Source organism: Tachyglossus aculeatus, chromosome 8 (genome assembly GCF_015852505.1).
Source record: "Tachyglossus aculeatus isolate mTacAcu1 chromosome 8, mTacAcu1.pri, whole genome shotgun sequence".
NCBI classification, from domain to species: domain Eukaryota; kingdom Metazoa; phylum Chordata; class Mammalia; order Monotremata; family Tachyglossidae; genus Tachyglossus; species Tachyglossus aculeatus.
In genome coordinates, this window is record NC_052073.1 from 18,218,144 (window position 1) to 18,235,572 (window position 17,429).

A 17,429-nucleotide genomic window follows, 5' to 3' on the forward strand; every position below is an offset into this window, starting at 1 on the left:
GGGAACGTAGAAACATCTCAAACCTGAAATTTCAAAGCACACCCATTGAGCACCTAGCGATGCATTTTAATATTTCTACACTGAAACGCTGGGTCCTAAGGTTGTAATTTTGCATTGAACAATAGAGAGCATAAACAGGTGCTTCCCCAGGACTTTGTTAGGAGTTGGTATATCATGGCCATGGACCAAAGGAAGCAAAAATTGTCATCATGAGATCTAAAAGGAAGTGGAAGGAGAAAATGATTCCAGGCTTCATTTCTCCCCTCCACATCCATTTGATCGAATTACACACAAAGCAACATCTTTAGCTTGTTATTTTGTATTACAACTAGAATTGCATGTGCTCGGAGACAGAGTTCCCTGCAGTGTCTAAAGTCCCCTGAGGTATGTCCTTTAAGAATTTCAGTTCAGAACCAGAGGAAAGCAAATCTACTTGCTTTCACTGGAGCACAGCAAATGGCTTTTTGCCTCCAAGAGGAACTCTACATTGTGGGGGGAACAGAATTAAGGGGGATATAGGAGGGAGATCTTTTTTCCTCTTTACTGAACTACAAGGGTCCAGGAATTTCAGAAATATGTTTGGTTGCATTTGTGACAGTTCCTTCCTCACAACACATGCAAGAAGCCACATCCCTTCACACCTAATAAAACATTTGTGTCCTCTTGTCTTCACTCTCTGACAGCCACAACAATAGTAATAATAATAACAATAATAATGGTATTTGTTAAGCACTCAGTATGTGCCCAGCACTGGGGTAAGTACAAGTTAATCAGGTTGTCTCACGTGGGGCTCATACTCTTAATTCCCATTTTACAGATGAGGTAACTGAGGCACAGAGAAGTTGTGACTTGCCCAAGGTCACACAGCTGACAAGTGGCAAAGCTGGGATTAGAATCTACGTCTTCTGACTCCCAAGCCCGTGCTCTTTCCGCTAAGCCACGCTGCTTCTCTAAATCATCTTCAAATCCTCACCCCCTGATGGTTCCTTCCCCTTTGCCTTCAAACACACCCATGTCTCCCCATCCTAAAAAAACCCTCTCTTGATCCCACTGCACCATTCAACTATCGTCCCATTTCCCTTGTCCCATTACTGTCCAAACTCTCAGAAAGGGTTGTTTGCCCGTACTGTCTCCACAGCCTCTGCTTCAACTCCTTCTTTGACCCCCTACAATCCAGCTTTTGCACCTTAACTCCACTGAGGCCATTCTCTCCAGAGTCACTAATAACCTCCTCCTTTCCAAATCTGTCCTAATCCTCCTCAACCTCTCAGTTGTCTTTGACCCTTTGGGCTGCTCTCTTCTCTTTGTGGCTGGATGATGAGGGGTGGAGGGAGAGGAAGGGAAGTCAGAAACATTTGCCCCTGAGTCCTAGAAATTCATTCAGTCGTAGTTATTGAGCACTTACTGTGTGCAGAGCAGTGTACTAAATACTTGGGAGAGTACAATACAACAATAAAGAGACACACATTTCCAAATGGTAATTCTGTACAGATTGTTTAAATACCATTGTTGAGATTCGGTTTTTATTTTTTCTTCAGGGACCTACGTGATGACGGTGACAGCGAATGATGCCGATGACAGTACCACCGCCAATGGCATGGTGAGATATCGCATTGTGACCCAAATGCCACAGAGCCCTTCGCAGAACATGTTCACTATTAACAGTGAGACCGGAGATATTGTCACAGTAGCAGCTGGATTGGACAGAGAGGTAAGGTTAAGGATATTTGCGGGCTGTGGGTGATGCTTGTTTCACAACTGAGAGTTCTCATCTGCAGTGTTAATTTGACTCCAGAAATGATAACCTCCCCCCCAAAAATGTTCCCATTGTAAGAAAAACCCAATCCCTTTTCGTAATTTGTGTTTTCATATCAACAACCTGTAGCTCCATATGTAGCATTCCCAACCTCACATTTTTCTGCATAACTTTAGCTACCCAATTTTGAAATAATCAGAAAAATGGATCCTTGTGTGCCTACATTGTCCTGCCTTAAAGTAATACACTGAGCTTCCTGGGGAGAAAATATAAAAGATCAGCGAGTCGTATTTTTACCACCGGGCATATGTACTTAATCCTCTGCAATAGAAAGCATCTGTAACTTTCTATCAGTTTACTTAGACCGTAGCCAGGCTGACTCTAGCAACTGGGAGCAGGGAAGGCATGCTGCTGAAAAGGATACATCCAGAGTGGTTCAGGTCTTGTCTCCAGGGTAAATATCTCCCTGCTGTTAGACAATGCCCCAGATTTTAAAGGACCATTAATCTGAGCAGTGTGGGGTTAAAAAGGAAATCACAACTATCTAGAACCATTATTAACGATAGGCAGTTGGTTTGTTTAGTGACGCTTGAGGTCGAGCATAAAGCAGTGTAGGGGAAACATCCATTGGTGAATATAGCCAGGATTCACACTGGGGTCCAGGGCACCCTAGGACAGACCAATGCTTTCTGGGTTTAGCTGGGAAGGACTTACCTAGGGCAGCACGATCAAGGGCTTGTCTGAGTGAGTCTTCTCTCTGGAGATGTGCCCACCACAGGCAACTTTTCGGGTTAATCCTCTGAAGACTGCGAGATGCCACTGATGGACCTGGGCCAAGGGACTGTGGAGGCTTCCGGAGATACATAGTCTTTCCATTTTGAAACCAAATCCATTAGGTTCTTTTCGATTCCCAATGGTGCTCATTATCCAAATGCAATGAGGTGGATTCATTTGGCCCATGTAGGCTCATTTCCGGCCTGGGCTATAGGCCATTAAATTTTTTTAAAAAGTGATTTTCCCTCTCCTTCTGGGAATGAATTTTCCCACAGAGTAATTGTGACTTCCCCAGGCTCACTGCCACATCGTTGCACTGTGGACAAACAGACTTTTCACAGCCCAGAGCTTCAGGGCCACTGGGGCTGTATTGGTCGCCTGCCATTCTCTGCAGCCCAGAGCTGCCTTTACCACAAGGTGGAAAACCGAACAGGAGTGTCCAGCCTCCAGTCTCGGCCACTCCACACAGTCTGGCAGGCATGTTTGCTGTGGGCCCGAGGAAGACTGATGATAATCGTCAAAATAATTTACCCCAGATAAATCACTTGACGTCCAGGACCCCATGAAAATGCCTGTCTCATAGCAAAGCAAACACTGTGGTCTGTGGCTGTCTTGTTGTTTGTTTGCTCACGCTGAAACAGCTGCTTCCCGACACCAGGCTCTTGGTTTTACCCCTGACTTTTCTCTGGGTTTGTTACATCTACAGATGCCTCTGAGAAACGGATCTCTTGGGGGGTTGGGGGGAAATGGTGAAGCAAAAGAATAAATTGAGAGCTGGGCTGCTGATAGGCAACAACATCTGTCTTTTATAAATGTTGCTTTCTTGTAGCAAGTCTAATAGAACAAGAAGTGCCAGAATATCCAGCATGCTGTGTTCAGCAGCGTGAACATCTGGTGAGGTAAAAAAGCGAGGTTCTGCTTCCAGGCATTTTAGAAAGCCAGTTGTCAAAAGTCCGAGGCTCTCCTCTTTGGGTTTCAGCTTCATTAAGCTCTCTTGGGGTGGGACGGGGCACAGGGAGGTTGCAGACTAGCATCTTTCCTGTGCTCCTGCCCTTTCCCAGCAGTGCATTATGAGCGTTAAAGTGGAAGAGAACCTTTATTCACACTTTTCACTATGAATTGTGTCAAATACCTTTCCTGACATTTCCAGGGGATCACAGGTAAATGACATTGCTCTTCAAGATGCTATATCCCTCGATTCCTTTGGCACATTTCTATTGTTTCGGTGCCCCTTTGCTTTTTGGCAACCCCCTCATTCATTTTATGTACATTTAAAATAGGGTGTAGGACAGCACCCCAATTCCCCATAATTAATTATCGAAAATAGGCTGGAGAGAGTTTGGAAACCTCCCAAGTTCCCTGGAAATCCTTCATTGGCCATCTCAGCGGTTGGCTTCTATTTCCAGGTGGGACATTATAAGCCATTTCTTTCTGCTTCCAGCTGTGTCAAATCCACATCAAGACCCTTGAGAAGGGGTGTCAGGATCTAGAAGAGGTGAGTTAAGATGAGGAAGAGAGAATAGACTCCCTTTCCTCCCCACTCCCTCATTCTCCCCTAGCCCAGTACAAGGACGTTTGGTGGCCATTATGTGGCACTCTTGTGGTGAGTGTGTAAGGACTGGAACAAAATATCCATCACTGTGTGCCCAGAAGTGGACCAGCAAACATGTGCTCCTGACAACTAACTCAATCATCAGCACAGCCACCACTCTTCCACTTGCCCTTCAAATGCCTCGGAGACATATGATGATGGGCAGGATTGGGCATCAGGGCAAAGTAAGTGACATGCCCAGAAGTCTAGGGCTTGATGCATTTCCTGTCTAGAAAGAAGATCTGAACGGACCATTGGTAATGGCTTGCCTGGCCTAGGTGGGCCAGTGGCCTTGGGCTCACAGGTGAGAGGGGAGGAACAGACTAGAGAAGAGACCTCGACTGTCAGGTAGTGGTAGGGAAGCTTGTAATTGGTGGGGTGTGGCATTAGGTTGTAGAGAGTTACTACTGATTTCATTCAGTCACTCCTGGTATTCCTTCTTGAGACCTTAGCATCTGTCAAGATTTCTGGTTTGGAGGGAGATGTGGAACGCTGAGCAATATCTGAGCAGTTCATAGATGGTTTTTCAGTCTGCCATTTGAATATCAGTCTTCCTCATCTTAGCTTCAAGGCTGCAATGAGGTCACCCAGTTCCAGATGGGTAATGAAAGAGGGTTCAGACCAGATAATGAGATCCTTAAGGCCTGGAGGGGACCGGTATGAAAGTGTGAAACTGTGCAGAAATACTGATGAAAAGCTGGTGGCAGGCTCCAGAGGGTCTGATGCCAGAGAGAGCATTGGAATCCATTCCAAAGCAGAAGGGTTTGAGGTGGCATGGGGTTGAACCTCTCTCTGGGCTGCCTGGCTCAGGTGTAGTGAAAGGAGAAAGAAGAAATCAGAGTTAGGGTTAGAGTAAAAGGGCTGTTGCCAAAACAGAAAGGAGAACATAAGAACTAGCTAGGGCAGGAAAGGAAAAGAAAAGAAAGAAAAGCAAGAATGCCCACTGAGTTGGGTTTTGTGCAAAAATCTGACCAAAAAACACAGGGTACCCATAGCAATATTGACATGGACAGAAAAACACTGTTTTTCCTCTTCAAAAATCTAAGAACAAGATTCAAAGGGAGCTTTTCTGAGGTTAGTTATGGTACAGCACTTAGAACAGTGCACAGCACTTGGCACATAGTAAGCAATTAACAAATACCATTATTATTATTATTATTATTATTATTATTTGTTAAGCACCAGAAGCAGTGTGGCCTAATGGAAAGATCATGGTCTGAGGGCCAGGAGACCTGGGCTCTAATCCTGGCTCTGCCACTTGACTGCTGTGAGACCTTAGGCAAGTCACTAAACTATTCTCTCTAGCACTTGGTACAGTGCTCTGTGCATATGAAGTGCTAAATAAATACCATTAATTGATTGATTATTTCTCAGTTTCCTTATTTATAAAATGAGGACTAAATATCCATTGTCCCTCCCCTTAGATTGTGAATCCCACATGGGTCAGGGACTGAGTTCAGTTTGCATATAGTATATTTACCACAGTGCTTAATAGAGTACTTGTTACATAGTAAACGCTTAATCACAGCTTCAATTGTGTATTTAAATTTTTATTATCATTATCAGTAGCGACTACATGCCAAACATTGTGCCAAACACATTCATACTTCCCCAGCCATGGATGGGATGAACAAAGGTCAGGAGAATACAAATCTTTGTTTCCCCATCGAAGGACAAAATCTCAGAACCAGTTTGTAAGAATCAGTGCAGCTTCCTCGGCAATAATTTTTTGAGTCTCCGTTTGCTGACATGGCTCTTAATTGAGAGTGCAGACATCAGAAAGGGTTGCACTGATGATTCCACATTTGTGGAGGTAAAACCTGCCGATGCATGGTGGGTTTTTTTCTGAAAATCTCACCCTAATCCTTTCCCGACCTTCCCGAGAGACACCGAGAACGGTGAATTTCATTGGTGCGGACAGACATCAGGAAGGAATTGGCAGGTTCTATAGCTGCTCTGAAGATGCCTGATAACTAACCTAGAGCCAGTGGCATTTTCAAAAGCCCCTGAAGAGATATCTACAAAAGCGCAGAGCCCTAAGCCTTGTTTTTGTGAATTCGGATGTGCAATGATGCCTCTGTGGTGGGTTGTCAGAGTGCTCCTTCTGCACCCAAGGGCAGGGTTGCTTCAGAGGAGAAGGACAGGGGCCAGTTTCACGAGCAGGCATCAGAAGGCATTTGGGGACCTTGCTTGCTCCTGGGTGTGCTGGGGGGAATGTTAGAGTAGGCTTACCCGTTAGACTATGACCATCCATTTCAGAGGAGGTTGCCCTTCAGTATTTGCAATTCCACATTCACTTTCAGCTCGAGACAGACTAATGAATGGTGACAGCACATCACTCATTTGTATTGATTGGCCTCGTGAAACGGAGTAGGTGACCAACCGGGTTACACTAGGTAAGCACCATCGCTCTGCAATCATCTTTTTGACGCATCTGACGTAACTGCAGAGCAAGAAGCTTTGTGAGATCTCATTATTCAGTTCATTTTGATCTTTTACCACCAAACAGAAATTCTGATTCCGAGAGACCGAAATATCAGACTCAACTTCTAGGGCTGCCTGCCTCTCTGAATGAGCCTGACATTGAAGATTGAAAAATGAAAGGCAAAAGTATTAAAATATTGATGGCTTTAAAGTTATCTTACCTGGATTCCATTAATCTGGATGTAAATATGGCTAAAAAGCTCGTTGTCCATTGACTCAGTGTGACTTTGCCTAATTGAATGGATCCCTAAGAAAGATAAAGATAATTGGACTGCATTTCATAAAAAAAAAAAAAATTATTAAAGAAGACCAGTTAGCCAAAGTTTCATTTAAGCTGCTTTTTGCACGAAGGTGAAAAAAAAGCTAAAGGTGGAACAAAGGAGCATAGGTCCCAGTGAATGGGGAAAGAAGGGAGATGATTGGGATTTCAAATTTAAAGAACCCAAACTTCAAAGTCACATTGAAACAGCCAGCTTGCAGGAAAAGGTTAAAATCAAACAGCTTTTCTGAAGTTGGCAAGAGTCAAGCAGATTTAAGAGGATTGTTGAAGAATATACTTTGAGTAGGGGGAAAAAAAATCAGACATTGATTGTAGCATGGAATACGAGGCTTAGCAAGAAAGGCTGTAAAATGGGAGCTGGCTGAGTTGTAAGCGAGGGAGAGCCAGACGATTTTACAGGCTAGGCTGCAATTTGCACAGGTAACAACTGATAGCTCCTATTTAACTGGCTTTTCTGCTTAATTTCTTGGTGTGTGCATCTGGGAGCTTTTCTTTTTGACCCTGAAATATTCCTGGGGTAGGAGAGAATGGGAGAGAGAAGGGTGGGTTAGAACGGTTTCTTTCCCGGAACATGCGACTCAGAAACTGCAGTGAGGATCTCCATCTTCTGAACAGCAGTCTTTATTTTTAATATGCTGGATATCTCCCTATGCCATTAGGGAAATTACTGACACTACACAGCAGTCAGCTCCTGCTCTCTCAACCCCTGATGCCTCTCTACAGCCAGAGCAAAACGAACCTTCTCATCTGAAGCCAAGTGTGCTGACCAGACTTGGTATTTCCATTCCTAGGACTCACTGATTTCTCTGGTGGAAAAATATCCATCTCAGAAGCCCAGTAAACTTTCACCAGGTCGACAACATAGTCAATACCAGCCTCTGAGGAGAGCTGCTGCTAAATATTTTATGAACCTGGACTTAAAGCATAAGAATACAGATAGGAAGGAGAGAAGAGAAAAGTCTGATTCTGTACCCTTACAGCAAGCCAATAAGTGTCCAGACACCTCAAATGTCATCCAGACTTATTTGAGATAATAAGCATTTCAGCTACTCAGCACTCAAGGAGAAACCAGGATCAACTTGTTGATCTTTGCTAAAGGAAAAGGCACTTCTGAGTTTATTTGTCTTCATGATAAGGAATCCATGAAGCAACATCCAGTGAGTGCCTGTGTTGGCATTATTTTTTTTAACCCCCAAATGATGGGAGCTCTCTTTTCCCCTGTAGCTTGTTTAAAAATGCAAAAATCCCAACTCAGACAAACATACTTTGGTTTTCTGAGTACTTTGTACATCTCTGTGAATTGTTTATTTACATTAATGTCTATCTCCCCCTATAGACTGTAAGTTCACTGTGGGAAGGGAACATGCCTACCACTACTGTTACATTTTACTCTTCCAAGCACTTAGTACAGTACTTTGCACACAGTAAGCACTCAATAAATACAATTGATTGAGCCCGGGGCACTGCCAGTTTCTTTTGGCCAGCAAATTTAAAGATTAAAGAAGGCCTGTCAATACCTGCGATTGGCAGCTTTTCCTTCCTCTATTGGCTCTAAAATATGCCTGACTTTTTGCTCCCCTAGTCTCCCAGGATTAGGGAGATTCTGACAGTAAACACTGTCACTCCTCTGGGAAAACCCAGCTTTTAGGAGACTCCTAGGGAAAGCAAATAATCCAGTGTATCTCTGAATGACCGTCATCCTGTCCACTGTAGTGATGAGATTGGAGCCTAGGCAGCTGTAGGATATGCAGATTTAAGGGCAGAGAACACAAGCATTTGAGGGTGAGGAAACCATTTTGATAGAGACCCACTGCACCTCGTTAAAGAGTGACTGCTCAACTTTCTCTGCCTGTGCCATCCACTCTCCTGTTCAAGAAGGGCTGTAGTGACATCTGTTGTAGATTGATCCAGAAGGGTCTTGACACGTTACAAGTTTTACTTGAGCAAATCTATACAGATCAGGAGTTGTATATATTGAAAGAGGACAATGAAGGAGGGGAAAGTGACATTTAACTTGCTTGGCTGCATTGCGTGAGTTACCGTTTTGTATTTCCTCCCCCAGAATTAGCCATCTCAGTGGAGCAGCAGTAACGGACATAAAGTTGGTAAGGGCTTGTCATCTTATGACATGCCCCATCAAATCTGAGCCGTGCTTTCCATCACTTATCAAAGAGCCCTTTCCTTTAAAGAAAAATAGTGTACAGAATACTGTTGCCTTATTCGAAAAAGAATTCTTCCCCCATCTAAAGATTACTTCTGGGGACTTTCATTCAGCAAGTCCTTGTAACTGAAATGAAAATATCCTGGGTGGATGTGTGACTATGTCGGTATATGCTCACTTAAATATAAAACTGGTTAAATTATTCAGTTCAACTGTAAAATCTCCCCACGTTGCAGAAGCATCTCCTGTCAAAGAAAGAGCTGATTAGCTGCAAGTTTCTACACATACCTGAAATTTACTGTGGGTTCTAGATTGTATTTCTAAGGTGAATGAAAGAATTATTTCTTTTTCCATCCCTTCAAGATGTACTGGCTTTTTCCATTACAGGCAGAAGTGACCTTTATCCAGAAATTATTATTAGAATTTCAGCTGATCAGTGAAGAGAACTCAATTCATTAACCCCACTCAGCATCTTAGAAAAGTCACTGCGCCTCCGTTGAAAGGCCACAGCGAATCTGAAAACATTAGAAGGCGTTGTGAGAGATGTTGAGTTTGCTCAGAGATTTCTAAATTACCCGTGCTCAACTTGAAAGGATAGAGATGGTTTGAGCCCTGAAGGAAGGGGATGGATTAGATAATCATTCACCAGTGGGGGAAATGACCACCCAGTGTCTTCCCACCATTTTGAGGTGCGACCTTCTTTGATTGCCTTGTGTACAACTAGTAGAGATAATTGAGTCCATTATGGCTGCAGTGAGACACTTCCTGCCCATGTAGAGTGGTCTGTGAGCTGCTGTCGCCTTCTGGTCAGCAGGAGAGAGAGGGAGGGAGGATTAATCAGTCAGTTGTATTCATTGAATGTTTACTGTGTGCAGAACTTGGGCAAGTAAAGTGTAACGGAGATGATAGACATGTTCCCTGACACAACGAACTAAGAGTCTAGTGGAGGGCCCAAAGGCTTCTGACCATTTGTAAGGTTGTGCCTCTCATCATTAAACTGTTGGCGACCCTAGGCTAGGTGATACAAGAGCGCTTCGTAATTCTGGGTAACTCCGAACTGCTAGAGACCATAAGCTGCAGCCCACTGAAAAATTATTCTGAGTCTGTCTGAATACACAGACTACTAATAGCATTAACGACTTTAGGAAGAAAACATTACTGAAAAATACTAATAGAAAAACAGAAATAAAGCCCGAGGAAAGAGCTGTGTCCAAAGGGAGAGAGTAAGAACTGAGTCAGAAAACAGACCTTGGCCAGCAGCACGGTTCAAGTCCTTCTGACATTTTACCTTTCGGCTTGTTTAAAGGTGTTTAAGAGAAAAAGTGTTTTGTACATATACAGAGTAAACCAACTGTAATATAGCTGTCCTTCTTGTTTGAAGAGGATGCTACTGACAGCAAGAACTTATTCATGCATGCTGATGTGGTGGGAAAATCCTATGCATGGAAAGCATGTTCTCAAATCTGGGACTCTTGATACTTGGAAGGCCTGCCTGTCACTGTGCACCTTCTGCCAAACCAGTATGCATCCCTTGTACGCATGCATAAACCTCCAACTAGCTGCCAGGAAAACTCTGATTAATCTCTCATATCCCCACCCTATTTCCTCCCCACTCCCATTCATCTAAGTGTTTCAGTACCCTCCGTTATGGGTTCCCCCTCCATGTAGCACTTACGTGCATATATTTCAACTCAGTCGCTTCCCCCTACCTACAATTTCTTTCTGTGCCTTTCTCCTCAGCTTGAGTCTGAGCTCCTTCCAGAGTAGGATCGTATCTACTATTGTTATTGGACCCTCCCAAACGCTGAGTCCAGTGCTATGCACAAGAGTAAATTACTCAATGAAGAGGATTGATTGATTGATATCATCCATGGAGTATAGTATTTCAGGCACCTACCCCAGTCCCCACACTTCGGGGGCCCATCCTTGGCAAGGAAAGAGTAGTGCCGATCAGGAAGAGAACAGAACAGTGTTTGCTCCAGGGCAGCAAGACAGGTTAGCGCCCTTCCCCACCCAAGATGGAATTGAGAAGTAGCAGCCCCACACCAGTACTTTCCCCACACTCCAAGGGGATGGTTCTTCCACTGCCCTATTCCTTCTCTCCCTGTCCTTTTGCTTTGATAATTTTGAAGCAGCCAGAATTGCCACTGACCTTTTGATTTCTGCATCACTATTCAGTCATATTTATTGAGTGCTTACTATTCGTTCATTCGTATTTATTGAGTGCTTAATGTGTACAGAGCACCGTACTAAGCACTTAGGAGAGTACACTGCAACAGTGAACAGACACATTCCCTGCCCACGACGAACTTTCAGTCTAGAGCCGGGGAGACAGACATTAACATAAATAAATTATAGATATGTACATAAGTGCTGCGGGGCTGTGCAGAGCTCTGTACTAAGCGCTTGGGGGAGTACAACACAGCATTATAACGGACACATTCCCTGTCCACAACGATCGTACAGTCTGTTGACTTTCTGGACACCTCCAGTTATATTTTTTCCAGTTGTTCAAGTATTCCACCTCCTTAACAACAGAGGGGTGGTCTCTTCATTATTCAGTAGCAAATTCCCAACTGAAAGGGGGAAAGGGGAGGGGAAAGCTATTAAGTATCAGAATGGAAAGCTCATTGGGTCCTTAGCATAATTTCTGAGATTCCTTTTTTCCATTTGAGCTTGTCTTACACTGGGGAAGGGTGTATCATTCCAACTCCAGTCATAGTAGCATCCGTCTAGCATAAAACAATTTAGTGTTTCCCTTCAGTGCATCACATACTCTGGTGCCCCCTTTCCCTCTCGGAGCAGATTATTTTATAAATCTGCACCAGGTCAAGTGAAATAATTAAACACAAGCTGGCTCCACTAATTAACTTATCCACAGACCATTGTCTGTTATTAGCATTTATTTAATGTGTTAACACTTCACTTTCTAGTGCTTCAGTAGTTGGTTTTCTGTCTTAGTTGGTTCATTTAAAATGTAGCTCCTTGTCTATTTTAAGCTTCCATGTTGCTTTCTTTAAACTATACCTTATGATTCTGTTTTTTTTATTTTATTGGACAGTTATCCTGAGAATATAAATCACCCTGCAGCAACCAGTCTTAGTCCTCTGATGAATGAAAGATGTTGAAAAAAAATTGATCAATTGACAGTGGAATTGCTTTATTAAGCACATTAACTCTCCCCTCTTTGACCCTGCCTATATATATGACAGTAGATGGAAACAACAGATGCAAAGCTGTAATAGTCACAGAGCCTGATAGACAGCATAGGCTGAGTAAACCAGGGTACCCAAACTTTAATTTTGAGGGAAGGGGCACAGTTAGAGGTGGAGCTTGAAGGACGCAGCGTCTTGAGGGATTTGGGAGGAGGAAGTGGAGGGAAAAGGGAGAGGGAAGCGAGTAAAAGGGTAAGGGGATGAAAAAGGAAGGAAGAGTAGAGAAAGATGGGAAGGAAGAGGAAGTAAAAGTACAAAAGAAGGAGGAGCATTGCCTCTTTCTCTTCCACCTGCCCTCCAGTCCTCAGTGGGCAGTGAGTCCAAATGTGAGTAGCGCCCTTCCCCTCCCTGCCCAGCTGCCACCCACATGCCTCACCCTTGCCAGATGGCATCCCCCGCGGAATCACACAAGACCCGTCACCGCAGGAGCCAAACTCCTGCTGCACCTCTCGCACTCTGACCCCAGCTCATTCCAGCCCCAACTTGTGTCTCAGGGACTCTGGCTCATGCTTGAGTGGCAGAAACACCCTCCCCCCATTTGCCCCATGAGGACCTCAGCCCATGCCCAGCTCCCATTCATTTGGTGGGGACCCCAGCCCCAGTCTGCACAATGAGGATCCAAGCCCATGCACATACTGCAAAGACTCGAGCCAGCCAACCCACACAGGTTCTAGGACCATAAAGCCAGTTTGGGTCATCATAGCACCAAGCCCGAGAGAGGTAGGTGAATTCAGGCCATTCCCCAGACCTCGCAATCCCGTGGTTCTACAAATAATCCACTGCACCAGAGCAGAAAACACACATATGAGGGAAAATTAACTCCACTTTACCAGTTCAGAAATAACCATTGTCTGCTAATGTATGCCTCAATAAAGGTGATTCTTCATAGTTGATTTCCGAATTTCCCCACTCCTGGAATATAGTCGGACACTGACAAGTGATTAACCTTGCTCCCCACTACAGAAATTCGAGGCTAGTTACTTTTAGTCAGTGAGGTTTGTCCCTCTCATCCCATGATCCCGAGAGCACAGAAATCCACCCTTAGGAGCTACAGAGTGAAAAGGAATCTCCCTCAACCTGCCCTTTATGTTTATTTTGAAGCAGTCAAACACCTAGTTCAAATGTGGATTCACTGCACCGTTACTTTCTCAGGCTTCCCAATGCAGTCCTTCAAACCATAATGCAGAAACATCCCAACTATTGGCTGTGCTGATGGCAGAATTGCTGATGACACACAGGCACCACAGCCGACTCCTTGAACAGTTCAATCAAGGCCACTTTGGGGCCATACTCAATGCCAAATGGCAGGACAGGATCCCAAACAATGAAGTTTTGAAATGAAGTCAGTCTACAGGCATTGCAGCTATGTTCACCACAGCACAGCTACACAGTACAGTCAATACAAGAAGGGAAATCTTTTTTTCTGTGCACAAGGTTACCCAGAACTGTAAGTTCTACATGAGTCTTTTCAGTCATGCACACACCCATAGCCGAATTTCATGGCTTCTTTAAATATGTAAAGGATAAGAATTTGTGTGGGAAGGGGTGTGTGTGGGCATGTATGTATGTATAGGCTTGACACATAATAAGTGTTCCCTCCCTACCATTTCAATTAGGCGAGCACTAGCAAGTCACTTCATTTCTCTGGACCTCAGTTACCTCTTCTGTAAAACGGGGATCAAGACTGTGAGCCCCATTTAGAACAGGGACTGAGTCCAACCCGATTTGCTTGTGTCCATCCCAGTGCTTAAAGCAGTGCCTGGCACATAGTAAGCACTTAACAAATACCATATTATTATTATTGTTATTGTTATTATGATATCATTATATCATTAATTATATCATTAATATCATTATATCATTAATAATAATAATAATCAACTGAAGCCCACATTTTAGCAGCCAACTTAGCCAACTTGTATGCCCACCTGAGCCAGAACTGAATGCAGGGCACTGTAAGATATTAAGCGTTCGCAAAACAAATATTTGTCCCTTGTAGGTGAGACTCACCCAAGGCGTCGGGGACTTCCCTTTGTTATTTTGAGCCCAAAGTCTAATTCATTTTTCCAGCATTCCCATGAGCAGCGATCAACATCCCTATATTCCACTTCAAGGAACTGGTACTCAGACTATCTACCCCTGCAAAGGGACATGACCTGTTTGCAAAACCTCCAGAGAACATGATGTTGCCTATTAAGGCACAGGGGATATTTATTTGTAAGCATTATCAGAGATGGGAGCTTTTTTGGAAAAATAATCCACTGTGGCTCTGAAGCCCACTTAGTATTCTTCAAAATGTTGGCCTAGTGCAAAGAGCATGGTCCTGGGAGTCAGAGGACCTGGGTTCTAAACCTTCAGTTCTGCCAACTGCTTGCTGTGTGACCTTGGGAAAAATCACTTAACTTCTCTGTATCTCAGTTAACCTCATCTGTAAAATAGGGATTAAACCATCCTCCTTCCAACTTAGACCATGAGCCCCATACGGGACAGGGACAGTGTCCAACCTAATAAACTTGTATCTATCCTGGCACTTATAACAGTGCTTGACACAGAGTAAGCACGTAACAAATACCTTGAAGCAGTGTGGTTCCGTGGAAAGAGCACGGCTTTGGAGTCAGAGGTCATGGGTTCAAGTCTTGGCTCCACCACATGTCTGCTGTGTGACCTTGGGCAAGTCACTTAACTTCTCTGAGCCTCAGTTACCTCATCTGTAAAATGGGGATTATGACTGTGAGCCCCACGTGGGGCAACCTGATCACCTTGTATCCCCCTCCAGCGCTTAGAACAGTGCTTTGCACATAGTAAGCACTTAACAAATGCCATCATTATTATTATTATAAAAAGTTGGATCCCCAGTGGCATATTATCCAGATAATAAAGCCCCCTAGATCTATATCCACCAGATATTTCAAATTTTCAAAAAAGGCCCTTTTCTCCTGTCATTCAGTTCATCCCGAGGAAAGTATTCATTTAGGTTTAGAGTGTTCCCCGTAAACATGGACTACATACTGAGAAGCAGCAACAGAGAGGTCTACTAGTTTGCCTAGGTTCCCTAACAAACTTGTCACTGGAATGTAAGTTCCCCATGGGATGAGGTCTCTGTCTTTTATTGTACTTTCCTAGCATCTAGTACATTGCTCATCATATGCAATAGATGCTCAGTGAATTGACTGAATGAATAAGTGCTGATTTCTCCTCCAAAATTCAGTAATCTGTGCATTGGTACTAACTGTCCCATCTCATTATTGATACAATCGGTTTTCAAACAGAAATTTGACATTTGCACAATATGAAATTAGTCCTTGCTGAAACCAGTCCACCTTTTAAAAGCCTTTTTTTTTTAAATTGGCAAATGGATTCTCTGTGGGCGTTCACAGCCTTACTGAAGGTTTTTTCTTGTTGGTTTTGATGTGTTTCTGCTTCTCTGAGGCTTTCATATTGTCAAACGAAATGTTCCAAATAAAAATGCCTATTTAAACAGCAGTACAGAGAATTGTTTAACGTAAGTGAGATTTATGAAGATTGAAAGGCCGTAAAGGAGTTGCCGCTTTTGTAGCATTGCATATGTTCAAGCACCAAGCAAAGAGTGATTAGTTTGTGATGGTGGTTCCATAGCTGTCCTGATCTGTGGCATTAGAAGTATCTGTATTTATTTGTTTAGCAGCCAGGGAAGCTAATGCTTATCTGAAGTATGGTGAAGTGGTAGTTAAGAGGACACTCCACACATTACTCATTCTCCAAGTGGTTTGTTTTGGAGATATGTATCTTTCCTTAATAATTTTAGTTACTAATTTCCAATTCCAAGAATGCTTTTATCTTGGCCATTGCCATCTATTTATTGCTTGTTGTCCTGTTTTGTTGGAAATGATAACAAATGCAAAATGAAGCAAAAGGCAGAAAATGGATTGAAAACAGAAACCCATATGCTGGGTCTACACTGACAAAATTAAGTGGAGGACTGAGCAATTATGATTTAGCGTTGGAATCTTTTTCTGTTCCTCTCTCAAAAGTGGGATTCATGGTCTAAATTAACGGAACAATTGCCCTAATGCTTCACTTCAATTTGACTGTGCTTCTTTGGTTCTGACTAAAATAATTAACGGTCATATTTGTATATGCCAAGCGTGGGTATTGAGTAAGTTTCTCTGGTGAAATATTCCTTTAGTGACGTGTATCTAATTTCAGTCCCAAACTACCCCCCCCACACACACACACACACCAACTCCCATTCACCTTCTTACATTCCGGCCTGAGTCCCAGCCAAGAAGAGGAAGGAAAGCTGGAGAGGAGGAGTGGGTCTGGTGACTGAACTCATAGTCACAGTAGCCCCCATCCTGCCCAGACTGTTCCCATCTCCATTCTTATGGTTAGGACTAGGAAGGGAGGTGGGGCTACAATTGGAAACTGGTGAAAGATGGCATGTGGGACTTAGTCACGGTGAGAGAGGACCGGTGCTTGGCATGCTACCTGGAGAGGAATAGGAGAAATTGAGTTTGATCCAACTGTGCTTGTGGGAAGCTTCATCAAGAAGAATGACAGCATCTGCCGAGGCTCTGACTCCTAGGATTCTCTCCTCCAAAGGGGCTCCCTTATCACAAGGCCTTGGACTATCCCCCTAAAGCCCTGCATTAAATCAATCCTGCTCCAGGTTGGTGGTGGTGGTGGTGGTGGTAGTAGTAGTAGTAGTAGTAGTAGTAGTAGTAGTAGTAGTAATGGTAGTGTAGCAATAATAATAATAATGATGCTATTTGTTAAGCACTTACTGTGTGCCAAGCACTGTATCAAATACTGGGGCAGATACATGATAGGATATAGTCCCTGTCTTATAATAATAATAATAATAATAGCATTTATTAAGCACTGTTCTAAGCACTGGGGAGGTTACAAGGTGATCAGGTTGTCCCACGGGGGGCTCACAGTCTTAATCCCCATTTTCCAGATGAGGTAACTGAGGCCCAGAGAAGTTAAGTGACTTGCCCAAAGTCACACAGCTGACAATTGGCGGAGCTGGGATTTGAACCCATGACCTCTGACTCCAAAGCCTGTGCTCTTTCTACTGAGCCATGCTGCTTCCCTGTGGGGGTCACAGTCTTGCAGGAAAGAATACACGCATTTAGTTACCATTTCAATAATAATAATAATTGTGGTATTTGTTAAGTGTATATATG

The 17,429-nt window shown here is 43.6% G+C and overlaps 1 protein-coding gene across 1 annotated transcript in view; it reads left to right on the forward strand.

Annotated features, from left to right (window-relative positions):
• CDH4 (cadherin 4) overlaps window positions 1–17,429 on the forward strand; it is a 724,668-nt gene that overhangs the window by 577,352 nt on the left and 129,887 nt on the right. Inside the window, exon 7 of the mRNA XM_038750169.1 lies at window positions 1,539–1,711. Coding sequence (XP_038606097.1) covers window positions 1,539–1,711 — 173 coding nt within the window. The remainder of the gene's footprint in view (window positions 1–1,538; window positions 1,712–17,429) is intronic.